The sequence below is a fragment of the Vigna unguiculata genome, chromosome 5 (genome assembly GCF_004118075.2).
Source record: "Vigna unguiculata cultivar IT97K-499-35 chromosome 5, ASM411807v1, whole genome shotgun sequence".
Lineage (NCBI taxonomy): Eukaryota > Viridiplantae > Streptophyta > Magnoliopsida > Fabales > Fabaceae > Vigna > Vigna unguiculata.
This window is the reverse complement of record NC_040283.1, coordinates 47,229,214-47,256,052: the sequence shown is the minus strand read 5'-3', so window position 1 is coordinate 47,256,052 and position 26,839 is coordinate 47,229,214. Positions and strand designations below refer to the sequence as shown.

The window sequence follows — 26,839 nt, the reverse complement described above, 5'->3', positions numbered from 1 at the left end:
AACACGAGAACTTTGTTTTTATATCTATAAAAAATGTATATATACTCCCTTATCTACCAATTAATGAAGTGTGATGAATAACTATTGTTTTATAAATAGTTTTAAAATTTGTCCAAGTCAAGAGAAAGAAGAAAAACAAAACTCAGTGGATAGGTAGTTCAATCGAATCGAATCACCTGGCCAAAGGACGAAACTGAGAAAATTCCTTTTATTTATGGCCTCACCGCCTTTATCCTTAGCTCCTCACTCTTCTTTCGCATAAATTTTGTCATGGTAGGACTCTATGACTGAGTGAGTCACCAGAATGACAAAAAATGAGGAGAGAGGGAGTTATTCATGAATGTCCATTTATATAATGAGTCCAAAATGTGTGAGGTAGCAGAAGTGAGGACAGAAAAAGTTTTGGTCATTTGGGTTATTCCCTCACAAAGGAAAATTGTGACATCATATATAGAGTGATATGTTATTGCTATTGCTCACTTTCTTAGAAAAGAGAAAGGGTGTGAGAAACCATGTTGGAAGGTAAAGCTGTGATAGAGGATACTGACATGCCCCTCAAGATGCAGATCCAAGCCATGGCATCTGCTTCTGAAGCTCTTGATCTCTATGATGTTCTGGACTGCACATCCATTGCTGCCCACATTAAAAAGGTAACATTTTTCTGCCATCCATTGCATGTGTTGTTGTTCTTGGAGACTAATTTCAGTGTAACTTTTTCTGTAACACGAGTTTGAGGTTGGTGGTTGACGGAGTTTATGGTTTTTGTTGGACTGATAGGAGTTTGACACGAAGCATGGTTCTGGATGGCAGTGTGTGGTGGGATCGAGTTTTGGGTGCTTTTTCACCCATTCCAAGGGAACCTTCGTCTACTTTACCCTGGAGACTCTCAATTTCCTCATCTTCAAAGGGGCTTCTGATCATATCTGACTATATTTTCATGCTTGGGGAATTGGACCCTTTTAATGTTTCGAAGGATGCAGTGCAGGGTTATAATGATGTTCTTTTTCATTTTGTATATAACGATATATAAGTTCCTGTTCTTCAGTTCTTCTCTTGCTGCTTTGGATAAGGTCCTCTTAAATTTCTCTTCATATTGTGGATATTATCAGAAAGAGGATGCGTCTTGGTTGTACCAGAAAGAAGATAAAGGATGAAGTATTAATGAAACTGAAATTAGATATGAAAAGAAAGTTCTGGAATTGGGTCATGATATTTTGTTTGATGAGTGGGGTCGTTCAGTGCTTTTCCTTTTCCTACTTTTCCTCTTTAGATATATTTTAACGATATTTTGGGATAAGAAACAAGGACAATGGTTGGTGCGGATGGGCCAGAAGGAAAAATAAAAGAAGGATATTTAAAATATCTATATTATGAAATAATATACCTGCTTAATGCAATAAATTAAATCTTAACTTTAAATAAACTTGTGTGTAGAAATATTCCGTTGAAACGTGGCTTGAGTTCTAAGTTTAAATTCAACATAAAAGGAAAGTTTACGGTTTCAAACTTATAAGTTCTATCATAAAAATATCAATTCACCATCAAAGTAAAAAATCATTTTTCCATTAATAAATCTTAAAGTACTTTTTTGAGACATTACTAACACAAAATTTATTACGATAAAAATACTTTTTTAAAAGACATCTGAGACAATAATCAATTTTGTTCAAAGCTATTTTAACTAAAATAAAATTAGTTTATAAAATCATTTAAAATGAAGTTTGTAAATTCTAATTCAAACACGTGTTTGCTGGTGTGACTAGAATTTTCTTCAGTCAAGAATTTGAGCTGCACCTGGGTTTTTTTTTTCTCCATTTTTCGGTCTTAAAGACTACAAAAGAGGAACACGAAGTGCAGCATGAACGTTTCTTACTACAACAGTACAGCAGAAAAAATAAATAGAGTTACGGGAAAGAAAAGAACTACTGAAAAAACTAACAAATTAATAAAAAATTAGGATAAAATAAAATGTTTAGTAAAACTGATTAAGTTCAGAAGCTAAAGCAAGAATGAAGTGAACATGAATGAGTGATGTAATGTAATGTAAAGAAAAGAAGCATTAAATGATTGGACTCACAAGGGGCTTACCAAGGAAGTGTGCCTCTAAGTTTGCAATCACGAGATCTCCCATTGCCATGCAGGTTTCCACCGTGTCAGTCCCCACATGAGGAGTCAACACAACATTCTCAAGCCTTAGTAACTCTTCACGCACCTCTGGCTCCTTCTCAAACACGTCCAGGCCCGCACCACCTAGTCTTCCTTCGGTCAACGCGGATACAAGTTCGGGCTCATCCACGTGCGGGCCTCGCGCAATATTGATCAAAATACCCTTTGGGCCCAGTGCATCCATAACTCCACGGTTCACGATGTGACGGGTTTCTTCGGTGAGGGTGCAGGCCACAACCAGTACTTCAGAGTCAGCGGCTAGGTCAAGAACATTAGAGTAATATCTATAACCTGACTCTGCTTTTACACTTCTCGAATGGTAGCTGATTGGGCACCCAAAAGCTTCAGCTCTCTTCGCAATTGCCATCCCAATCCTTCCCAGTCCAATAATTCCAACTGATTTACCACTAAGCTAAATGTGCGAATCACAATATCAAATTTAATTACTCTTTTCGTAAACCCTAAACGAAACGCGTAATAATTAAACAAAATAAAAAAATTAGTGATGAAATGAGTGAAAAACCTTTGGTGTGAGGTGAGGAGCGGGGTTGCGGCGAGGGGAGTGAGAGATTGTGCAGAAGAGGGACAAGGCAAGGGCGATGGCGAGATCGGCGACATCGTCGGTCAAAACGTTGGGCGTGTTGGTGACGGGAATGCCTCTCTCTCTGCATTTTGGGAGGTCGATGTGGTCGTATCCGACGCTGTAGGTGGAGACGATCTCCAGGTTGGGCAAGGAGTCGATGGTGGCGGCATCCACTCCTACTTTGATGCTTCCGACGACGGCGCGGACGGAGGCTCCGTGGGCTTGGGCGAAGGCGGCGAATGAGGGAAAATGCCAGAGTTTGAAGAGGTTGAAGCGCTTGTCGAGCTCTTCTTCGATGTAACTGTGCATTGGGCAAGTCATTAGCACGGCCATGGATTCCTTTTACAATGGAGCGGTTTAGTTTAGACCAACGATTTCTTTCTGATAGTGTCAATTTTGTTTGTGAGATCATCGCTAATAACTTACACAGCGATTACAACTTACACAGCGATTACAGAAGAGGAAAATGAGAGAGTATTAAAATTTGTTTTCCAAAATAATTAAAACTAATTAAACTTAAACTCGTTAAATTTTGTTTTCCAAGATAGTTAAAAATAATTAATAAGTTAAATTTCAACGATGATGATGATCAATATGAATCAAAATAAGAGAAAATAACTTAACAATGTTACTTCAAAAGATATTAACTTTGATACAAGTGTACTGTAAATTTAAACAAAATATTATTTTTAATATTTTATTACTTAATTTATTTGTAGTATTTAATTATTTATTTTTTGTTTTTGTGTAATATTTTAAATTTTATCTAGTAATATTATGTCATTGAATAATTATTAAATAATGTTATTAATTAAAATATATTATTATATTGCAAAAAAAGAAACAAATATTCTAAATTCTTTCGTTATTAACATTTATTCTCGTTTTAGATGCAAATTCTTTTAAGAATCAGAATAAATAGAAATTGTTGATAGAGACATTAAAATAGTCCATAAGAAAAAATTTATTTTACAATTTTTTTTTTAATTTTGATTTTCAAAATGTAAATTTTATTATCACACTTTTATCCGTAATTTCAAATTCAAGCTTGATTAGTACAGATTTTTTCTTCTTTTATTTTCTAAAATTTAAATAATTCATAATTTTTATTTTTTAAGATACACTTATATTTAGTTATTGGAATTTTTTTAAAATGATTATTTACATTTAACATAGATACATTATAATTTTAAATGAAGTATTGTTTTTAATGATTTATTAACAATGTTATTATTTAATTATTTAAGTATCATTATTTAATTATTATTATTATTATATTAGTACTAATATATTATTATAATATTATTCAATATTATTATATATTATAATAAATTGTTAATTGTTTAGAATCATCAAAATTTATTGAATTCTTCATCTTCCAAAATTGGTTCCTATCTTAAACAGAAATTATTCTTATTGGATTGAAATATGCGAAAATTATTTAATAACATTAAAAGGTTTCATTAAAATGCCGTCATTATTATTTTCTTTAAAAAAATCAAATTCAAACTTTATTAAACTTTTACGATTTTTGAGAGGCCGAAGTTCAAAACCAAACTTAGGTTACTATATATCTTTAAAGTTGAAATAATTTGTAATCTTCACTTCTTAATAATACACTTATTTATTTTTATGTTATTGGCATCATTATTTAAATTTAACATAAGTGTATTATAATTTGATATTTATTATTTTGTGATGGTTTGATTTATATTATTTATAGATATATATAGTTTTATTATTTGTATGAGAAATAAATTAAAATATGAAAAAAGTAAAACAATTTAATAGATATAAAGATATAATTATTAATTTTTTCGTTTGATTTATTCATTGATTCATTTTGGTCTTTTCATCATTTTTTTAGTTTAATTTAGTTTCATACATTTTTTAAATGGTTGATTATTTTCGTTAGGTTACATATTACGTGTCAAATAAAAAAGAAATTTATAACTTTTATTAATTTTTAATTCTTTTATAAAAGTATATAAACTGTCACATAACAAGTTATGTTATTCACATGACATGAAGGTGATTTTTTCTAATTTAGACTCTGAATTTTTTTTTTTAATTTTTCTGAAAATGATTCACGTTTTCCTCTCTAAATTTCTAATTTCAGACAAAATTAATAAATAAATTTAATTACAGTTAATATATATATATATATATATATATATATAAATAAATTATAATTAAACTTAATTATTAATTTGATTTTAAGTTTAAACAGATCAAATTTATCGTGATTAATGTGAAAACAATTGCTACCATCACATGATATAATCATAACCTTATTTTTATTTTTTTATATTTTTTCAAATGAAAAAAGAAAAGTTAAAAAATTTCACAAATTAACATGTGATTATGAATAGACAGTCAATTAAACAACATAACCAAATTAAATAATATAAAAATCAGAAAATTAGATTGAACTAAAAAATAATAAAATAACTAAAATGAACTAAACAAATAAATTAAGTATTAAATCACTAATTATAATATATAATTTTGTACAAATAGTTTAAAAGATTATACAAACGTTATTTAAAATGAAATTATTTAATTATTTTAAAACAAAAAGATTTATTCTATTATTTATTATATTAAATAAATTAATTTTTTATTTATTAAGAAATACAACTGGCTTATTAAAATATGAATCAAAATAAGTTATTATAGATTTTTTTATATAATGGTATAAATGCATGATTTATTTTAAACTTAATGCATGATTTATTTTTATATAATGGCATAAATACATGTTCAAACTTAATGTCAAGTCTGAAACTATAAATTGGACAAGAACTTGTTCCTTGGAACTTTTATTTGGGATTAAAACATTAAACAAACCACAACCCTAATGACGTTGTGTTACTTAAGAATAGGTTAAATATGAGAAGTCAGAATCTAAAGACAATCCCATGATTCATTCCTTTTCACCGATCCAATTCTATGTCGTGTTCAATGAATATTAGGGAGAAAAATTCAAAAGGAGAACAGCATTGACATATCTTGAATATATAACTGAATTGCAAAGTAGAAGATACAAATATTTGATATGATTTAAAAATAAAAACATAAACAGAATAAAAAAAGAAGTTAAAGAAGTATATTAAGCATATATCTGAGCAAGTTGTATCGGCATAAGCAAGATGTGAGTAGTGATGGGCTGAGTTGGACCATAAACTTTTGATGGGTCTAAAGTGGTGGGCCGTATTGATCTTCCCCTTGCGTCTCCACCGCCATTTCCGTAGCTTCTTCTCTCACCATTTCTGCAGCTGAACAGAACAATCATCAACAATTCCGTAACCTAACATTGTTGAAACTGTTAAAAGGAAGATTACATACCTCTCTGTTTCTCTATCCAACTATTTGGTGAATGCCACTGCAACAAACAAACACAGGGAAAGAAGAAGAAGCAAATTCAGAAATCAGAAATTTATTAATCTGTTATCAACACTAATCCAATACCACCGCATACCAGTAACTTCTTGAGATATTCATTCTCTTGTTGAAGACGCCTTACATCATCTTGTAACTTTTCGAAATAGGCCTGCAACAAGTTAAGAAATATATTGCAGAATTTGGTGAAACCTTGATTTTGATTTGCAAAGAATGATGTGTGATTAACACTGACCAGCTTCCAAGTATAATCACGGTTGTTGTTGGTGTTGAGAGCCTCTTCAGCCATGAGGTTGGTGGTGGTGGTTTTGATTTTGAAGATCAAGCGATTCAATTATAAATCCTTCAAAGAAAGAAAGTGACGGTCAACAACACTCACCTTATTCATCAAATGCAACGTTTCATATTTATACACTTCCGTATACATCTTTTCGTGGTAGAAGATACACATGTTAATCAAACGGTATGTTTAAAAACCTCTTCGTCTCCTCATACACAAATCTAGAAATGAAATATAAAAATTAGAATTGGTTTACAAAATGTATTTTATTACATTTTATTTAAATTATTCATAAATCTAAATTTCTGACCCGTATAACTATCAAGTTTGTATTTTAGTCTATAAGTTTTTTTCACTCTTTTGAATTATTATCAAATTTGTAATTTTGAATTTAGTCACTTTTTTTAAAAAAATTTATCTCTAAACTTTTAAATAATTGTTTTAGTCCGTAATATTTATGTTAAGAGACAATATTTGTTTAAACTTTTGTTCAATGTAATTAATAGTTAAAAATGATACAGTTTTATAACACCAAAAGCAAAATAATTTTGTACAGGAGCTAAAATCAAAACTCACCCATTTTATAAGAATTAAAACATGTTCAAATTTTTTAGAGGGACGTAAAACTTGTTTGTCAAAATATCAATTTTCATTTAAAATATAATAACTATTATTATTATTTAAAATTCACTCTTCTAATCTAACATCACATCATCTAAAAAAGCAAGGGTCCATTCCATGTAATATTTTTTCTAAAGGGTCAGTAACCTCAACATTTGTTTGTTGATTATTTGAGAATCAAAATTAAAGAGATTAAAAGTTGCATTAAGTGTATTAGGTTTTAAGTACCTTGTTTAAATATTAAGTTTGACCAATATACATTATTTTAATAATGTCTCAGTACTGTGATAGTTACATAGATAAAAAAGTAGTAAGAATTTGGAGTTGACAGTGTGATTGTAAAAGAAAGGAATGAATGTTATAATATGTGTGATTGATTGGCTAAGCGTGCATGTCTGTCTTCCCTGGTCTTCAGCTATATATGACGTTTAAATTAGAACCTTAATCAACAACCATCCAATTTTCCCTCACCATTCCAAAGCAAAACCTCCGAAAACAAAACAAAAATAATGCAAATTTTGTTTCTCTCACTCTCAAACCCATTCCATTTCTTACAACATGCACCTCACGTTCGGAGAATCCAGCTCAAAAAAGAAAGGCTAACAAAAAAGAAAAAAAAAACGAAACAAACCACCTCCACTCTTTTCTCAAACTCACCAACTCCAAAAAGAAAATACAACTCTCTCCATTCTTTGCCTTGGCTTCCCCCTCTGCTACTTTCCTTCTCTCCCTGCAAGGTCTGAGGCACCCCATGTTTTGTTCCACCTTAAAAATTAACCTTTGTTTGGAAAAATAAGAAAAGAGGAAACATGGTTCAAGCAGGAGAACAAGAGCAGGAAGGAGGTAGCAGGGCCAAATTATTTAGCTTGAAAGGGGTGTTTGAGGGCGCTGGAAGGCACTCCAAGAGCCTCAGCATTGACACTGCTAAACAATTGGAACCTACAGAGGATGGTGCAGCCTCTTCTAGAAGTCAAGGATCAAAGCCTCTTAATGATTCAGACAAGGTTCCCAAAACAAAGATGCTAACCAAGGAGGAATTGGCAGCCAAGGAATCCAAAGACAAGATCTTGCAAGGTCAATACCCTTACTATTTAACAATCAATCACCTTACAGTTACTCTCTTCATCACTTTTATTTGATTTGTCTCAAAAGTTGACATTCATGGCTGGGATTATTAATTCAGATATGGAACAGATGAGGGAAAGATTTGCCAAACTGCTGTTGGGTGAGGACATGTCCGGTGGTGGAAAGGGTGTTTCGTCTGCTTTGGCACTGTCAAACGCTTTTACAAACCTTGCTGGTAAGTTGACTTTTTGTTTATTCAGCATAAGTGAAGATTCTGGAAAGATGTGAGACTATTGGACATGACAAGAAGAAAGAGTTTCTTATAGTTGTTATGTTACTGAAACTGCAGCTTCTATTTATGGGGAGCAAAAACGCCTGGAACCAATGCCGGCAGAAAGGAAAGCAAAATGGAAAAAAGAAATTGATTGGCTTCTATCAGTCACGGATTACGTTGTTGAAATGGTTCCTTCACAACAAAAGTCCAAGGATGGTTCAAGTATGGAGGTAAAACCCTCTTTCTCTCTATTTCCATAGAAATAGTATCTATGTTATTCTTTCTATCATCATAACTGCTATCTATATGATAGAACCGGGTTTTTCATTGGCTAGATTATGACGACACGACAGAGGACGGATCTTCACATGAATATCCCTGCCTTGCGCAAGCTTGACACAATGCTTATTGTAAGATCATTAATCCTAAATGTGATAATTCTCTTATAGGTTTAAATTGGTTATTAATTGTCCCGAGAAATTTTTGATGATGAACAGGATTGTCTGGATAACTTCAAAGATCAAAATGAGTTCTATTATGTGTCTAAAGATTCAGATGATTCAGATCCGGACTCAAAGAAAAAAAATGATGATAAGTGGTGGTTACCTACTCCTAAGGTTCCCGCAGACGGTCTATCTGATGCGGCTAGAAAATTTCTGCATTATCAGAAAGATTGTGTGAATCAAGTACTTAAAGCAGCCATGGCAATAAATGCTCAAATTCTATCAGAAATTGAGATTCCTGAGAGCTATATTGATTCCCTACCCAAGGTGAGACAAAAAGAGCCAACGAAAACTTATAGTTATCACCTGGAGCAACATTAACATTGTGATACATAATCTATTTTCTTTTTGCCTTTTCTTCATTTACAGAATGGAAGAGCAAGTCTAGGGGACTCGACCTATAGGAGCATAACAGTTGAATTTTTTGATCCTGACCAGTTCTTGTCAACCACGGACTTATCATCAGAGCATAAAATTCTGGATCTAAAGAACAGAATTGAAGCGTCAATAGTAATTTGGAAGCGGAAGATGAACCAAAAAGATGGAAAATCTTCTTGGGGTTCCGGAGTGAGTATCGAAAAAAGAGAGCTCTTTGAAGAGAGAGCAGAAACCATATTACTTCTCTTAAAGCACCGTTTCCCTGGCCTTCCTCAATCTTCACTCGATATAAGCAAAATCCAATTCAACAAGGTAAGAGCATGTCCCTGAGTTTAGTTCTCCAATATCTGCACACACTCTACTTACAATGAACTGCCTAAGAGATTCGTTTGATCTAAAGATCTAGACACAACAACATATTTGGATTCCTTTTGTTGGCAACGTTGGAAGGGCCATTCAATAGAATGATTTTACTGTGTTTAATTAAAACGATGGAGTACTTGTTATGTTGGCAGGATGTGGGGCAAGCTGTTCTAGAAAGCTATTCAAGAATATTGGAGAGTTTGGCCTTTACAGTTCTTTCAAGAATAGATGATGTACTCCAAGCAGATTTCCAAATTCAATGTCACAATATATCAACAGGAAGAAGTAGAAACTCAATTTCAAGGCCTCCTAAAGAAGAGATGGAGAAGGTTACTACTACTACTACTAATGAAGCACCTGGTTCAATGACACTATCAGATTTCATGGGTTGGGGCTCTGATCAAGAAGACTCAACGTTGAAGAAGGACCCCTCAGATGAGTTATGCAAAGACGAGGATACAAAGCAACAAAAACTTGCTAACGTAGTGACCAGCAAGAAGGTGTCATATCTTGAGAACTTGGGAGCCACGAGAAGCCCAACAGCACGTCATTAAAAGTGCATTAGAGGATTGCTGATCAACAACTATTTCCATTTTACATAGGAATGCACAGACAAAACTAATGGCTTTGAAGCATGGTCAGAGATATGGCATCCTCAATATACGAAGGATTTGTAGTCTGGTAGCTACTGAGTCGTGGTTTTTTGACGATACCTAGCACAAATGTCATCCATGTTTGTCCCTCCCCGTGACCTGTCATCAACTCACCGTTCCCTTTCTGTGACTGTGACAGTGTTAATGTAGAGATCATCCTGTACTGATGTCACAGGCCAACGTGCGTAACATACAACATCTTCAAGTTTTGCTTTCTATAAATTAGAATCATCCCAAGCAAATCGAGTCTGTTAGTAAAAAACATGGCCAATCGGCTTAACTCATAACATCAATTGCATTAAAAGATCTTGAGTTTCACTACGAGCAGTGAGTTCATCCCTTACTTTTATCGCATCCATGAAAATAAATAAATAAATCATCATCACTATACAGCAAATGCTATTTATTGGACCAGAAATAAACATGATTTAATACAAGTAGGTTTTAGACGTTCTTAAACATTGTATGCAAGCAGAGATATACACGTTCAGTTCAAAAGAAGAGGGGGAAAAAGAAGCTAAACAGATTGAACTTGGAAACTTGGAAACTAAATTAGATCTTGCCACGGGGACCTAGCTTTGGTGGAAGTTGTGGACCTTTCTTGATTGGTAGAATGTCACCTGAAGCAGTGGCACTGAAGTATGCCAGGGTGGAACCACCTCCCAGGATCAAAAACTTGAGCAACAATCCCCTCTTTGTGAATGGAGCAGCGAATGTCTCGAAGAACTTGCTCTGCAAATCCATTATCAACGAGGGAGATATAACAAGTTTGAATTTTCAATGGAACTAAGTTGTGTAAGTGCATCAGATCTTATTGTAGCCAGGGCTGAATGAAACCATCCACTATTGCTTTCTATGCCTTTGTCCTACACTGTTTCTTCGCTCAAACCATTAACTGTTCCCTTACTATTATGCAAATGCTTGACTTTTTCATTCTCATAATGAACAAATAGTAAAAAGAAACCAAACCTGAAGAGAGTTGTAGGGTGAAGGTGCATCGGAGCCGTACAAGTCCCACTGGCCTGTAGTGTTGCCAAGATCCTCCAAATCAAAGTACACACTCTTGTCACCGTACTTTGCCACAACAGCACCACTCCTGAAAATGGTAGCTTTCACGTGCAATTAAAATCTACAGAAGCCTCTTTTTTGTTTTCCAGAAAACATACAAAACGAAAAGGATGACCCATGCACATGCATACTGATTCATACTGATTCATAATTCATAGTTTAATAGTCTTCTTCTACCAGAGTAATGATATTACAAATGGTTAACCTGAAATTCTTGGGTCTGAAACTCGTTTGAGAGGGCTTGAAAGAGAGCTTAGTTCCAGCAATGGAAGATCCAGCAAGGCCCTTCACAGTGGATGGTTGAACAACAGCCAAGCTTGCCAGAGAAGCCATAATGCGCTTTGTGCTTCACACAGAGTCACATTCGTCTTCATATGTTACAAAAATATCATCAAATTGCCACGTCACCGTCTCCATTTCTTTCTGCATACCATGGAAGTCATTCATGAGATGCCACGTGGTTCCGAGATGGATAACCCTATCCTCTTAGATTTCTCTGCAAGAAGATAAATAACTAAAGTTAAAAACACGTGAATTAATTAATTTAATTTTAAATAGTTAAAAATAAATAAAACTATTGTTAAGAGTTCAATAATTTATAAACTGATATCCAGTTTAATTAAATTTAAGTGGATAATAATAATTATGAAATAATTACTTGGCATAGATATATTTATAAGAAAAACATTTCTTTGCACATTTAAAGGAAATAGTATACTAAATACTTTTATCAACTTTCGTGTTGTACATATAAACCAATTTTATTTTATTTTTTTCGTTCATTGATTCGCAGAGTGATCGAATAAGGTGTTAATTGTTTGGGCTTTAGGCCCATGTATATGTCGAGAGAAGGAGAGTGATAAGGAGATAAAATATAAAGTACAGAGAAAGAGAGTGAATAGAGTGATAGAAAGAAACGGATAAGAAATGTGGCTTCTTCAGCTCCCTCCGAAGCTCTCAACCCCATTTCTGACCGGCCACGCCCATGGCTCGAACCTTCTCTCGAAACCCAATTCCAGCGTGGCTAGGCCGCAATGGGCACCGCCGTGTTCGGTGCCCCAAATAAAAGCGATGAAGACAATGCAGGGAAAGGTGGTGTGCTCCAGCAGCGATAAGACGGTGGCTGTGGAGGTGGTCAGGGTGGCCGTTCACCCAAAGTACAAGAGGCGCTTCAGGAAGAAGAAGAAGTACCAGGCCCACGACCCAGATAACCAATTCAAAGTGGGCGACATCGTTCAGCTCCAGAAGACAAGGCCCATCAGCAAGACCAAGACTTTTCTCGCCCTCCCCGCTCCCCAAAGGCGCTCCAACGAGCCCTCTCAGCGGGAAGAGGTTTTCATTGATTTCGAGTCTTTCGAGTCTTTCGGGTCCCAGTCTCAGTCCTAGACTCTCCTCAATTTCACTCTCTCACGCGTATTTTATCCTATCTTTTCTTTTTTGTTCTCTTTCGGCTTTATGTGTTGTAATTTCCATGGTGCAACTCTTTCGTGTTAGTGCACCGTTTATATGTGCAATTCCTATCATTCTAGCTTCGGCTATCATATATAATCCTCTTTTTCTTTGATTGATTGCTCTTGCTCGATGGTGATTCGGAGGATTGAGAGAATTCAGGAAATTTTATCGTTTGATTCCATGCAGCATTGAGATGAGTGTGAGACTTGCCGGGACTGGGAGTGGAGAATTTGATGCTAACGAAATCAGTTTGGTATATGATTCTTGTTAATTTTGTTATCGTTGAGAGCTTTTATTGTTTATTGCTCCCTCTGAATGTTTGATGAAATGTGTCAGTTGGCTTTTCATCAATCTTCAATTCAAATGGGGCATTATGGTAGTGTTGTTATCTTTGAGAACTTGTTATGACAGAAGGTGTGTGATGAAATATTCGATTATGATTCTGATGGCCAAATATCCGTCGTAATATGTTGAGTTTAACTTTCCTCTTGGGCTCTGAATTTTTCCCATCCTCATCGTTTATCCAGCTCATTGCTTGATCTCCAAGAAAGGAAGACTTTTCTTTTTATTACTTTTACACGTAGTACTGTAGTCAATAAAATGAAAGCTCTTAAATTGTTGCCATGTAAATACGTGGATCACATGCACTGATATTGATAACTTTTGATGTGGAAGTGTAATTGTGCAAATAAGAAGTCTCAAATTGGATTATTTATGTTGAACATCATACCAAGTGATAAAGACTCAAACTTGATTGATGCTTTAATATTTTTGTGTTAAATATCGTTATAAGTTCACCTGTAATGTAAGTGGCTCACGGGGCAATGACGGTGTTCTCTTCTTCAATGTTTTACACCTCTCCTATTTATTCCGTAGAGATATAGGACTTGATTTTGCTGTACTTTCTACAAGGTCATTCCTAGAGTTACATGTATAGTCCATGGTTGGCGATTGTTTTAAGCTTTCGGACAATAGCTTGAAAGGGAGAATTGCAAATTAGGTGACTTGATGCTAATGGCAACCAAATTATGCAAAAAGGTTTAGATAAAATACAATCGAAAGAGAGATGGATGCTGACCTATAAAAAAGGATCTGGTAACTGTATTGCCTCCATACTTTCTGGGACTGTGTGTTTGTTACCAATTTTTTTTGGGAAGAATTTCCACATGTAGATGTAAAGGCTATTAAAGTTACCAGCAATGCAGGGTGCATAAATATATTTCTAGGTGAGAAGCAGCAAGCATTAGCAAGATCAGATTTTTCTTTTTCAAAATATTAATTATGTTTGCTGATCAGCACTAGTGCTGAAGTAATGTTCTGAAGAATTACTATTTGTCTGAAGTTGAAAATCTTTACATACATTCTTTTTATTCGGATGAGTCCTGTCTTTGAAATTTGATTCGTTTTAAGTTTTATAAATATAGTGTTAGTGCCGATTGGGTCTTAAGTTCAACACCGATGGAGTTGTTATGTATATATAATGATGCAGTAAATTAGGGATTTAAGATTAATTATTCAAGTAACAGGGGAGATGAATTAAATGGGGAATTTTCATTTTGATGAGCCATAAAAGAGGAAAAGAATTTGGAAGTGGGAAAAATATGCAACACTTAGAATGCTTTAGCTCATTGGACTTTCTACCTTTTAAAACCTATCTTATTAATCATCAAATGGATTTATCAACCTAATATGTTGTGCATGTATATAATTTGGGCTTCATCAAACAGTAACGTAAGTTTGCTTCCCACGAACATAATGTAGAACTTGGGTGTAAAATAACTTATCATTTCTCTTCCGTTTCAAGAGTATATAATTCGCAATCTGAACCATCAAACCAAACCATGTAAGGCATGAATAACCAAATAGCTTAAAAAAAAAACCCAACTGCATAAGGAATTAACAAATGATAATTCTATACACGCCATAGTTAAAATCTAGATTCTAAAAGCTTTTTGTCTCTCTTTCTACCTACAGAACTGCAGATACAGATATACATACTTGACCAAAGCCTCCTTGGTAATGGAATAATGAATAAAACAAACACAAGCTATTTTTGCCAAACCAAATACTATCCAAAAAGGAAATAGAGAGCCTAAGATCATCACTGCTGATTATAGTCTCTGACTCTCTATCAATTGATTATCTGATTTTGACTAACCCTCTTCGCATTGTAAGCACGTTCTGATATTTCTCAACGTACAAGATACAAGAGTGTTGACAGAGTCCACAGACTCCACTGTTAACTTCGCTGTGGGAGATGAATTAGTCAGAATCTGGAATGCCATTGTAAACAAAGATCCTCCTTCGGTATATTTTTCTTCCTGCCTTGAAGTAATCACCAATGGTCTTGACTCGAGGCCATCAGGAATTATAGAGAATCCTGAAGGCAGTATTGCAAGGTTGCTTGAATCACATCCTGTCATCACAGACTGAATACCAGTAATGTCCACAGAAGCATATACCACCATCGACTCATAAGGATTTGTGCAGCTATCTTGTAGTATCCACACACTGTTTTCTTTCAATTTAATCGTCTGTCAAATAAAGAATCCCATATTTCACTTAGCACCATACTTTGATCTGAGTGCAGTTTACATTTTCATTTCTCCAAGTATTGAAATTTGAACCGAAAAAAACAACTTACTTGAATGGTAACTGCATTGCCTCGGTCTTGTCCTTTGGATAAATTTGCAATGGACTGCACTGTCCCACCACTTGACATGATATCCCACTTAGACAATATGATAAGTATCAGCAAATTAAGCCAATCGATTTATTAACCAAAAAATTGACAAAAACATTAAGAATAGTACCTCATTTCGGCGTGTTTCATCTCTCAAGAAATCAAACAGAACATTTTGTGAGACTGGTAACCATACAGAACAAACAGCGCACAGTATCAACCCAAGAGGTTCACCAGGATCGTTCAAATTCTTTCTAGAACTTATCCTTATGTCTTCCCCGTTCTTGCTCGTAACCTTAGTCCATGTGTGGAAGCTCGACGCGCCAATTGCATGGCAGAAACTCGATGTCATTCTTTGTGCCAACTTCAAAATGCTTTTTCTCCCAGCCAATGTGGCAACACCTAAGTAACATTTTGTCATGCAACACTCTTTATTTATAGATGCTCCTTAGTAAAAGTATAGTCTTTATGAAAGTAACTTGTCAGAATTGATTACTCACCGGTTGAATCCTTCATGGGAACATTAGTTGCCATGAAAAAAACCAGACGCTCACATTGAAGTTGAAGAGTCGTAATCCAATGCTTTGCTCCAAAGGCTAGGCCACTGTTCACAATGGTACGATACAAGGAGTGAACTGCACTCTTCTGGCATTCCAAGTGCTCCACCCATATTACCTAGAGACAAAACAAAGAACAAAAAACTCTAAATCCACTTCACCAACTCTTCTAACTGCTAAATGTTTGTTCACAAGGCATCCTTAATTCACACAATGTCCACCGACGAAGTTCCTAATAGTACAACCTAGTTTTTGTACCCATCGTTTATTATAGTTTTCTCATTGATTAGTTTTTGCACCGACCATCCTGACCAATGCTTTTCTTAAAAACAAAATATTTATTGAGGTTGAAATTTTTATATATGGGTCCGAATGTAACAGAAATATGAATCAGTATATGACTTGATTTGTACATACTTTGCAGTGGCCATTGGACTTGTCCTCAATAATGCAACCAGAAGGGCGTTTTCTGCATTTCACGAGGGACGCGTCAATGTTGTCTTCTACTTTGTCTATGGATACATCAACGATTGCCCATTGTTCAGCACTCAACTGTTTGCAGAAACGGACAAAATAGACTTCTCTTGTGGGCACCATTGGAGTGAGCATTTGCAGCTCAGCAAACATCTGCACCCAATACAAAAATTAAGGTTTAGAGTTTTCTTGTCAAATTAAAACCTTAGTACTTCCTAGGTAAAAGCTTCACTCATGTCCACAACTTAGAACTTCGACAAGGTCATTCTCGTCTTTCTCTCTTCATGCATTAACATTATGGAGTACAAGCTATATTTATGTGCCTTTTTATTGGCATTTAGCATTATGGAGGAAAAAAACTCTTTTCATGAAGGACACGTAAGAGAAAGAGACAGAGAAAGAGATTCCAGCTGGGCACACACACATTAGACAACAGTTATAAATAGTACAGTATATTATGTTACTATCATTTAAAAACTTTCTGCGACTTTGTCTCTATACTTTGCGTGATATAAATAAAGGTAGTGTTTTGAAAGGCGCCAAAAAAGTTTGCACTTCGAAACGAAAAGAGAGCAGTGCATGGGGTTATGAAACCGTAATTTCTGCAAGTGGAAGCGTGTGTTTACTCATGCAACTCGATTTTTTTACCTTAAACATTTATAACTTTAAGACAAAATGTTAAATCGTACGGAAGTAGCTCGAAAGCATCTTCTTCTTCTTCCCTTGTTGTTTGCAATGGGTGGACGTGGACCACTGAGAAAATAAATTTCCATAACAATAAATCCACGTTTGAAGAGTTGTTTCTCGATTGAAACGGGAAATAAATTTTATTAAAATCATTTGGCTGAATGAAAACGATGGAGCGAGACTGCATAAACTTTTTAATTTTATATCCAACCTTTCACTAAGTAGGACCCGGTGAATTTAATATAATATAACATAGTTTGCAGGCACGTGGAACACGAGCAGCTGGTGTAGGTATGCAGTTTCATCACTTTTTTACATTATTATCGCAATAAAATTCAGTGTGCAGTTTGTGGTACGGTGAATTCAGTGTTTGATGGGGGAGAATTAATTACTGACAGAAAGAAAAGAAAAGAAAAACGGTAATAATAACATTTTCCTCTTACCAGTTGCACTGCACCATTCCTGTTAGGACCTTCTCCATTGCATATAACATCAACTGTTGCAGCCTTAGATATCAAACATGGAAACATTTCCTTCCATTGATTCTGCAAGATATATGCATAACAAATACCTTTCACAAGTCACGAAAGCCTTTGATAAAGAAGTTTTTAGTTATTGAGACATCATAATATTCATATGGTTCTTCATGATTATGTTAATGATTTAAAAAACATGTACGTAGGTATATGTTATTCTTACCACATCTAGAAAACTTTGGACAAGCCGAGGAAGATCCACAAAAACAACTCCAGTGTCTCTTGAGGCTTCAATGGATCTCTTTGGCTTTCCACTGCTTGAATTTTCAACTGCAAACTCCTTCACGTATTCGTCGTAGTTAAGTATTTCGCGACCAGTCTCGAAGCTACGTAGCCATAATGGTTCTCCCATGGTAGCCATCTTAATCAGTTCCTCCATGGCTTGGTTCACTATATCCATTATCCTTGAATTGTCGATTCCGAAAATTCCAGTGTAAAAATCCAAAGAGCTTCTATTCTCTTGGTCATGGCCAGAAGAACACGAAGGGGACGTTGACCCGGGTGCGTATTTCCCTAGAGCTGCTCGAAGCTTCTCTACCTAAAAAACACGTGTGATGAGTGAGTGAGAGTGTAAATCTTCAACTTTAGTTTTTCGTTATAATCAAGGAAATTAGTTAACAAATAAACCTCGGCTTTGAGTTTGGCATTCTCAATACGTAGTTGTTGTTCTTCGGTTGGCATGGCTCCATCTCTGCTTGTGGTGGGCACGCCACAGGTGGGGCAACAAGCTTTGTTTATTGTCTCTCGTAAGGTCTTGTTTTTCTCCTTAAGTTTCTCTATTTCTGACTTCAACAAAGAATTTTCGTGACGTTCTTGTATTGCCTGCAAAAGCAACCGCATATGTATATATAATAGGCTAAAAAGGTAAAAAAAATGAAAAATGAACAAATTTAATTTAAATTAATTACCTTGATTTGGGTTCGACGATTTTGGAACCAAAACTTGACTTGCCTTGGAGCAAGGCCTAATTGCTTGCTTAGTTGTTGCCTCTGCTTTTCATCAGGATGTGGTGACTCTTTGAAAAGCCTGTAAAATAATAACATTACATTCATGTCAGCTTTTCTCTTCACTAATTAAAGAATGTAACACAAACATGGGAAAGGCCTAAGAAAAAGTGGCATATGATATCAAGGTGCTGATATATAATACTTTTATTTTGAAATATGAAATGATTTAGGAAGAATTAATGAGCTTAAAAGTTAAAAATATTGTTTTTCATCATGTGTTTCATAGGTGTAGAATCCTAATATAGAACAAAGAAATAAAGCAAAAGCAGTTCAAAGCTAAGAATTTTAAGCTTTGTTTTTAATCATCGTCCTTTTATTATAACCATATGATATCAATAATTTTCTCCTGAACCCATGCTTTAAAGTTTGCAAATCATTGCTTGGTTTCATAGGTGAACCTAAATCAATGACTGATTATTACCTCTAATGACATGAGCAAAGAAAACTCAATTAAGAATATATGGCTTTTCTCTCTCTCTCTCTGGTAACCAGTAATAATAATGTCGACGCCTATATATAGAAGTATATGCAGGAGGAATGACAGAAACTCAGAAAAAGTGGTATTTTCTTCCATTAATCAATGTCAATAATCCTCCAACCAAACTCACCTCAACACGTTGTATCACACTTTGTTGGGAACTGTAAAATCATCTAAAAAGACAGAAAATAAAGCCGTAAAATTTTGTATTTTTTAATGAATTTGAATCATTAGTCAAGAGTTTTCTGGAAAAAACAATGTTACAGAAGAGAGAATATGTGTTAATAGTGTTAGTGAACTCAGGCTTAGGGGTGAAGAGACGTAAAATATATTATTATTATTATTATTATTATTATTATACTAACGCTTCCATTTCTCTGATCTGATCAGCAGTGTGCCTGTGATATTTCTTTCTCTTCTTCTTCTTCTTTCGGTCTCCGTCAGCATCAGCATCAGCATCCTCGTGTTCACCTTCTCCTTCAAAATCATCCTCTGATCTGGATCTCGTGGGACCCGAATTCTCGCTGCTAATCTCTTCCAGCCTTTCACCGCCGCCACTCCCTTCTTCCCACTCCTCCACCTCCATGTTCGAAGTGGCAGCTTCAGCCTCCGCCGCCACACCGGCATGGCGAAAAATCCCAGCCTTCAGTGCAGGAGGGAAGAGCCGTGAGATAGATAAAAAAAGAAAAAAAGGGAAAAAGAGAAAAGCATGTATATACATAACAGGAAAGAAAGAAAGAAAGAAAAACGAAGAAGAGAATTTACAAGGCTGAGAGAGAGAGCTGGGGAGGCGAAGAAGTCTTTGGCGTGAGAAGTGGGTGGTGGATTGTTGGACATGTCAGCGCCCATTGATGGTGATGAAGAAGAAGAAGAAGAATGGAGAATGGAAAATGGAGAGTGTGTTCGAAGAGGAGATTAAAATGGTGGAGTTTGTGTTGTGTGGGAAAGAAGAGAGAAAGAGAGAAAGAGACGTAGCGAAGGGTGGATTTAAGAATATAAAAACAAAGGAAGGAACTCGCTAAGGTTATTTAAATATATATTATAGTCATTTATTATTGTATTTTATTTTTTATTTGTTCCTTATGTGAAATGTGGAGTGAGTGAGTGAGTGAGAGAGAGAGAAAGAGAATACCGGTAGGATTGACTGTTAGATAAGATAAAGAGAAAGCAGTGTGAGGAAGAGAAGAGACCCAACTAACTTGGGCAGTTGAATTTAAGACTTCAACGGTATCTTTTTTTTCTTAAATTCTCCACTTATCTTTTTTCTTTTTACTTTCACCACCTAAATAAATGGAGAAGATAATTCTCATTTAAGTGTTTTTTTTTCTTAAATTAATTTTAACAAAATCGAGAAAAGAAGTTACATAAAAGAATGTCTTTAGCATTCATTAAATGCTACAAGAAACCTTTTAAGTTTAAAACATTAAATTTAAGATAAGAAAAAGGATTTGCTTTTCGGTCTTCGGACTTACCATATCCTGTCCCACCAATTCAACATGTTATTCAAGAGAAATTGCTAAGGTAGTTTTTCTGGAAAAATAAAAATTACATTAAAAATTAAAGTTTTAAACTCTTACCAGTGAATTTGTCTAAGGATTTTAATGTTCTTAAATAATCAAATTATATGTCCTTTAATACTGTTAGCTTATTTAAATATATATATATATATATATATATATATATATATATAATAGTAATAAAAGTTACTGAACGGATGAAATTTTAAACTAAATTAACTAAATTTATTTATTTAAATTAATTTTAAAAAATAAATAATTTTAACTTTTTCTAAGAGTTCTTTACGGGTTGCTAGCGGACCAATCCGACATTTTTTATGAGGTGGCAGTATAAAGACTTGTTTTTACAAGTATAGAAAAAAGGGTTCAAGATAATTTAATTATTTTAAGTGGCGCTGTATATTTACATAAAAGATAAAATAATTTTATTTCCTGTTTTTAAAATAAAAAAACATCTTCTCTATAAATTTAAAATTTGTTTACTTCTTTTAAGTTTTTGGGATGATGATTTTTCTTTTATTTTTAGAAAACTACCATTTGAAAGACAATATAATTCAGGTCAACTTTGCTTTATTTGAGTAAAAAAAATATCTCTCCTATATTAAGTTATTTGGGTTTTTTTTTTCAACATGCATATTATCACATTTGTTTATCTATCTATCTATATATATATATATATATATATATATATATATATATATAATATTTTTTTATTTTGTGTACACAATTCATAATTCTAATTTTATCTTTTATAATATTTTTAATCAACTTCTTAAAAATAACCGTATTATTAAATTATTTAAAAAAATGGATTTTTTTCATCATATTTATACTTTCTATGCTAATATTTATACATTTTTTACTAATTTCCAAACTCTTAATTTTTTAAACTTAAAAAAATACAGACAAACACGTGAACATATGTGTTTTTGCTAGTCATAATAACGTGTTTGATTTAAACTTATAATTTTTAGGAGTAAGTTAGAGTATTTATTTCTCTTTTTTATTCAAAATAACCAATTCAAAACAAATAATTTTAACATGAAGAAAGTTAATATAAAATACAATTTTTTATTTAAGTTTAATTATTGTTGTGAAAATAAGTATATTGATTTTTGATGTTGCATGTAGCGTTTGAATGAAAATAAAGAATTAATGATTTGTTTATATGTGGTTTGTTTGGATATATATTTTTTAGATTTGTGGCTTAATTAACTTAGTTCTTGAATTGTTATCATTTACATGTATCAATCTAGGGATTAACTTAACTGTATGAGTCATAGCAACCAGTATGATGTTTGAGGGAGAAAAAAAATATTTTCGTTCAATCTCTTATTAATTAATTAATGTGTATTTTAAAGAATTATAATGTTTCCTCACTCAAATAAATGGTTATGAATTTCAAATGAACTCTTAGTTTGTAATTACCTTTTATCTTTTTCACATGCGAATTCAAAACTTTTTAATATATATCACTAAAATCTTACTTGAAAAAAAACTCATAAAAAATAAAATCTCTTAACCACACATTATGGATAAGTACATTTACTAGTAGACAAAAGTTTTTACATTAAGACCTTAAAATCTTGGATAACAAAAAGTTAATGTCTATTGTTAATCCTAATATAACTTATTATTGGTGCCATGCTTAATTAATAGTAAAAGTTGCAATTAGGCACCTTCTCACACTACCTTCTTCTTTTTTTTAATAAAAAAGGTTTAAAGTTTAAAACTAATAAGTTTGTATGTTGATAAGAATGATTTTCATTTTATAAAACCTATATTTTCATTATAACTTATAAAAAGTTATTATATTTTAATTTTAATTTTCTTTTTCTATGAATATTTGTAAAAAATAAGACAAATAAAATCTCAGAAAAAAGTATACCTAACAAACAGGCTTATGCTTTTATAACAACGAGTCAACTACATACACTACAGAAAATAATTATGATTATGTTGTGAATCATTATTAAGTGTCGTAGTATTATTCTATAGGTCAAGTTGAATTCTATGAACTTAAAAAAGTAAATAAAATTCACAACTTCAAATAACAGTTACAGTATTTACTCATTACTTAATATCATCACCTTGAATTCATGGTAGAATTTGTATTTATGTTTTCACCATATCTAAAGGAATTTGGATTCTCAAGGAATTTGGATTCTCTGTTTTTTCTGTTGTATCATTCTTTTATTATACTTTTATAATATACTGATTATTATTAATTTCAATATTTTAAAAATATATTAAAAAAAATATTTAAAATATTAATATAATGTATTTTTAACGTTCAAAGACAACAAAGAAATTAATAAAAAATATGAACTTTATCTAAACTTGTATGCAAATTTAAAACATATATTTTAGTACTTAGACTTAAAAAATAATATAGATAATTATTTTAATTCAATGATATTATTATTATTTTTTTTAGTTAAACGGTATTTTTGATAATTCATATGTCCATCTAAAACATATTTAATATATAAAAAAATTAAAGTAATTGAATTAAAATAAAACATATTTAATATATAAAAAAAATAAAGTAATTGGATTAAAATAATTATTCGTTTATTTTTAAAATTTAAGAATAAAAATTTGAAACAATAATAAATTTTAATTTTACGTCCATCGATTAAAAATATATTTAATATTTTTTAATATAAAATATGAATTCTATAAACGATAGTGTTTGTTAGTTGGAATTTGATGACAAAGTATCATCATGATTTTCCAGCAAAAAATGCTCCAATTGGAATTTTTCATTTTATTTTTCTGATGCATTGGTACAAGTTACAGTGTATAGAGTTATTACAACAAATGTTCTCACCTAAAAAGTACTATCACAATCTTATTGCAAAAACATGCTCATCCTGATATGGAATTCATTTTTTTAACATGCATTTGTATGTTTAATATATATATATATATATACATATATATATATATATATATATATATATATATATATATATATATAAAATTAACGGTTTTCTTATTATGGTTAAATATGTTTCAGTGAAATTTAGAATTAGTTATTCGTCAAAATTTTTGACTAATTTAGCCTTTTATCTTCAAAAATATATGGATTTAGTAATTTTAACCCAATTTTGTTAAGTTTATTTGACATTTCAAACGTATTTTATGATAATATTTGAGTTAACCTTAAGCAAAAATGTTTTAAATTGTCTAAATAATTCAAATACTATTATGAAATGCACTTGAAACTTCAGATAAACTTAACAAAATTTGGTTAAAAGGACTAAATCCACACATTTATAAAGATGAATGACTAAATTAATAAAAGAATTTAAAAATAGATTAATCCCAAATTTTAATAAAACTTGAGGGACAAAAACATATTTAATTATAATTATTGTCACGTTTACACAAATTTTACTGCAAAGTTACTGTTTAATAATGTTATTTTACGAGTTTTTTTTTTTAAATTCACGTTTACTCAAATATAAATTTATTCACATGTATTTTTGTTTGTGTAATGTAAGAATAAATTATGTAAAGAATTGGACATCATATTAATTTCGTACTTTGCTTGCATCTTCTACTTTTGAATTTAAATAATTAAATAATTTATACGCAGTAAATAACTTATTTGTTAAGAAAATGGTCATGGTTATCAGAGATGTTTGATGGTGAAATTTTCTTCTTCTTTTTTAACCGTTAATTTCTTTTTTTTAAGCGAACTTTTGTGATTTGGTGAGTTCATAAATCAGAATTATAACTTGTCAATTAAGAGTTCCATGATATATTCTTTTTTAAAATTTTGTCCCTCTTAATACCTAAAATGACAACTCTTTCTCCTAATTATTACTCTTATTTTAAGAAATTATATGTGCATGCATGTAGTTTTAAATGCTTTTTTATTTTTTATTAAATATACTTTACTGAAATAATAATAATATAATAATAATAATAAACTTATATCATGACTAGTTTGTAATAAATATTTTTAAGATTCAAGTTATATTTAGGTCACGATAAAAAAAAATTGTGATATAATGAAGTGAAAACTATTTGATAACTTTTTTTTTAAAACATTAAAAATTCAATTTTAAAATAAGGATACAAAATTAATTAACGTTGATGAATAAAATAACGTTTGCTCTTAATTTTTTTTTAACTAAAATCTCTAATTACACCTTGTTTCTGTCCCATTGCTGGTTTAATGACTATATAATTACTTTGAATGATTAACGTTACATTGTAAGATTTAAGAAGTCATTTTAATTAAATTAATCAGTGTGGACAACAAACATATAGTATGACAGTATTTTACAGGAAAATTTTCTATTCTTTATGTATTTGATGAATCTTTTAACATATATCAACTAAAATAAATAACACTGATAAGTCGTTAATTTAATCCACATATAAGATTTCATATAAAATTAACATCACTTTAATCTAAAATTCTAAATTAATGAATTTAAGAATTTTATTCTTTAAATGTTATTCAATTTTTCTCTTTTTATTTAATGTGTATTTAAACTCACGTTTAAATTCATGAGATATTTTTTGAAAAAACATATTTGAAAAACATTTTTAAGAAAATAATTCAGTTAATTTATTAGTAGTATACTAAATCATAATTTTATTTGATTGAAGTAACGGCGTGACTAAATTTATCATTCATAAGACAAAAGTAATTCCACTAAATAAACTTATCCTACTAATAATCACATTTTTCAAATACAGCAAAGTAAACGTATACAATAATTTTACCTCAAAATAAAGCTAATAACGTTTTTCAAACTTTCTCGAGAAGAGTTTGAATTTGTGACTTACAAATTTATCATTATATTTTTATATAAAATAAAAAACTATAACAAAAATATAAACAGACAACCTCGTATAATTTTGTGTTTGTTATTTTTTTCTGGAATATTATTATTAATTTATTTTAAAATTAGTTTTAAAACATTTTCACACTGTAAATTATTATAAGACATTTCAGATTGTAACTTTGAATTGAAATTAAATTTTCAAAAAATTTAACAGAATTGTTTAAAAACCATACGGCCAACTCATGCCCCCAACGACCATTCTCGCCTGAGTTGACGGTGAAAAAAACAAGAATTTTGAAAGAAAAAAGAAAAAGAAAAACATGAAAAGAAAAGAAAAGAAAAAGTAAGAAAAAAGGAAAATTGAAGATGTAGTAAGGTACAGTGATAATAATGGAAAGGAAAAGGTTGCGGCAAGGGAAGCGAGACACGCGAGCGAAGTCACATACTTTTCGATTACTTTATTTATGTTTATCATATACTAATACTTCAATTTGGATTATATATTTATATTTGATACATATCTATATTCAATATATCAATATTTTAATTTGGAACACGTATATGTATCTGATACGTATCCATATTCGATACTTTAGGATAATTTATCAAAACTTATTAGTAAAATATCTAATTTATAAAGAAATTTTTTGAATAATAGTCAATTTTAGTAAAAATAATAATTAGTAACTATATAGTAACTAATTTAAGTATCAAGTTAAAAATTAAAAATTATTGGCAACTAAAATAGTTTCAAAAAATTATAATTAGTCTCTAAATTTATAATTGAAATAATTTTTATTATGAATTGATTTTTAAATTGATCACTAACATTCCAAGATTTTGACTACTAAAATAATTGGTTTCTAAATTGGTCAGTAACATCAACTACTAAGGTTTTGACTACCAAAATAATTAGTCTATAAATTGGTCTATAATTAGAAAATTAGTCTCTAACAAATTTTTTGTTACTAAAATTGGTCATTATTTAAAAGTTTTCCTACAATGGTACTTTTATAATGACAATAATTTATATTTTTTAGGTCGATAACTTTAGTACATATAGTTTTAATTTGGATTAATACAATAACAATCATATATTTATTATGTTTTTAAGAATTATTGTACCAATTTTTTAATATTCATATATTGTGTATCTATCACGTATCATGTCCTATTACTTTCAAATAAAATGTATCGATGTATCGGATACATGTCGTATCTGATACACGTATCGTATCCGTGCATTAGTGTTTATCACGCATGAATACGCATTTTGTAATTATG

General features: G+C 31.6%; 6 protein-coding genes across 9 annotated transcripts; 3 read left to right on the top strand and 3 right to left on the bottom strand.

Moving 5' to 3' along the window:
* Nucleotides 1-186: 186 nt before the first annotated feature.
* LOC114183362 (glyoxylate/hydroxypyruvate reductase A HPR2-like) lies at nt 187-3,215 on the bottom strand. 4 transcript variants are annotated; one of them, XM_028070370.1, is made up of 3 exons: nt 2,690-3,215; nt 2,089-2,562; nt 187-1,122 (listed from the first exon to the last, which is right to left on the bottom strand). In XM_028070370.1, the coding sequence occupies exons 1-3, from the start codon at nt 3,159-3,161 to the stop codon at nt 1,106-1,108; spliced, it is 963 nt and encodes a 320-aa protein (XP_027926171.1). In that variant the 5' UTR covers nt 3,162-3,215; the 3' UTR covers nt 187-1,105. The 4 variants fall into 4 exon arrangements, with proteins under 4 accessions (XP_027926171.1, XP_027926169.1, XP_027926170.1 ...); XM_028070368.1 differs by having other exon boundaries at nt 187-2,562; XM_028070369.1 differs by having other exon boundaries at nt 187-2,550; nt 2,690-3,214.
* On the top strand, nt 264-1,207 carry LOC114183363 (probable dynein light chain). The gene is made up of 2 exons (XM_028070373.1): nt 264-650; nt 778-1,207. Exons 1-2 carry the CDS (start codon nt 513-515, stop codon nt 925-927), a joined length of 288 nt encoding a protein of 95 aa, XP_027926174.1. The 5' UTR covers nt 264-512; the 3' UTR covers nt 928-1,207.
* A 4,295-nt stretch (nt 3,216-7,510) lies between the features above and the next one.
* Nucleotides 7,511-10,609, top strand: LOC114185399 (rop guanine nucleotide exchange factor 12-like). Its single transcript, XM_028073102.1, has 7 exons — nt 7,511-8,126; nt 8,236-8,352; nt 8,467-8,621; nt 8,727-8,801; nt 8,889-9,161; nt 9,264-9,584; nt 9,788-10,609. The coding sequence occupies exons 1-7, from the start codon at nt 7,862-7,864 to the stop codon at nt 10,187-10,189; spliced, it is 1,608 nt and encodes a 535-aa protein (XP_027928903.1). The 5' UTR covers nt 7,511-7,861; the 3' UTR covers nt 10,190-10,609.
* A 63-nt stretch (nt 10,610-10,672) lies between these two features.
* Nucleotides 10,673-11,762, bottom strand: LOC114185400 (photosystem I reaction center subunit VI, chloroplastic-like). Its single transcript, XM_028073104.1, has 3 exons — nt 11,562-11,762; nt 11,258-11,384; nt 10,673-11,020 (listed from the first exon to the last, which is right to left on the bottom strand). Exons 1-3 carry the CDS (start codon nt 11,687-11,689, stop codon nt 10,841-10,843), a joined length of 435 nt encoding a protein of 144 aa, XP_027928905.1. The 5' UTR covers nt 11,690-11,762; the 3' UTR covers nt 10,673-10,840.
* A 445-nt stretch (nt 11,763-12,207) lies between these two features.
* Nucleotides 12,208-13,274, top strand: LOC114183109 (30S ribosomal protein S17, chloroplastic). The gene has a single exon (XM_028069981.1). It carries the CDS (start codon nt 12,284-12,286, stop codon nt 12,740-12,742), a length of 459 nt encoding a protein of 152 aa, XP_027925782.1. The 5' UTR covers nt 12,208-12,283; the 3' UTR covers nt 12,743-13,274.
* A 1,404-nt stretch (nt 13,275-14,678) lies between these two features.
* LOC114183271 (homeobox-leucine zipper protein GLABRA 2-like) lies at nt 14,679-20,079 on the bottom strand. The gene is made up of 11 exons (XM_028070218.1): nt 19,996-20,079; nt 19,596-19,873; nt 18,654-18,771; nt 18,373-18,567; nt 17,909-18,283; nt 17,653-17,754; nt 16,466-16,675; nt 15,992-16,166; nt 15,622-15,893; nt 15,453-15,539; nt 14,679-15,342 (listed from the first exon to the last, which is right to left on the bottom strand). The coding sequence occupies exons 1-11, from the start codon at nt 20,077-20,079 to the stop codon at nt 14,962-14,964; spliced, it is 2,277 nt and encodes a 758-aa protein (XP_027926019.1). The 3' UTR covers nt 14,679-14,961.
* Between the last annotated feature and the right edge of the window lie 6,760 nt (nt 20,080-26,839).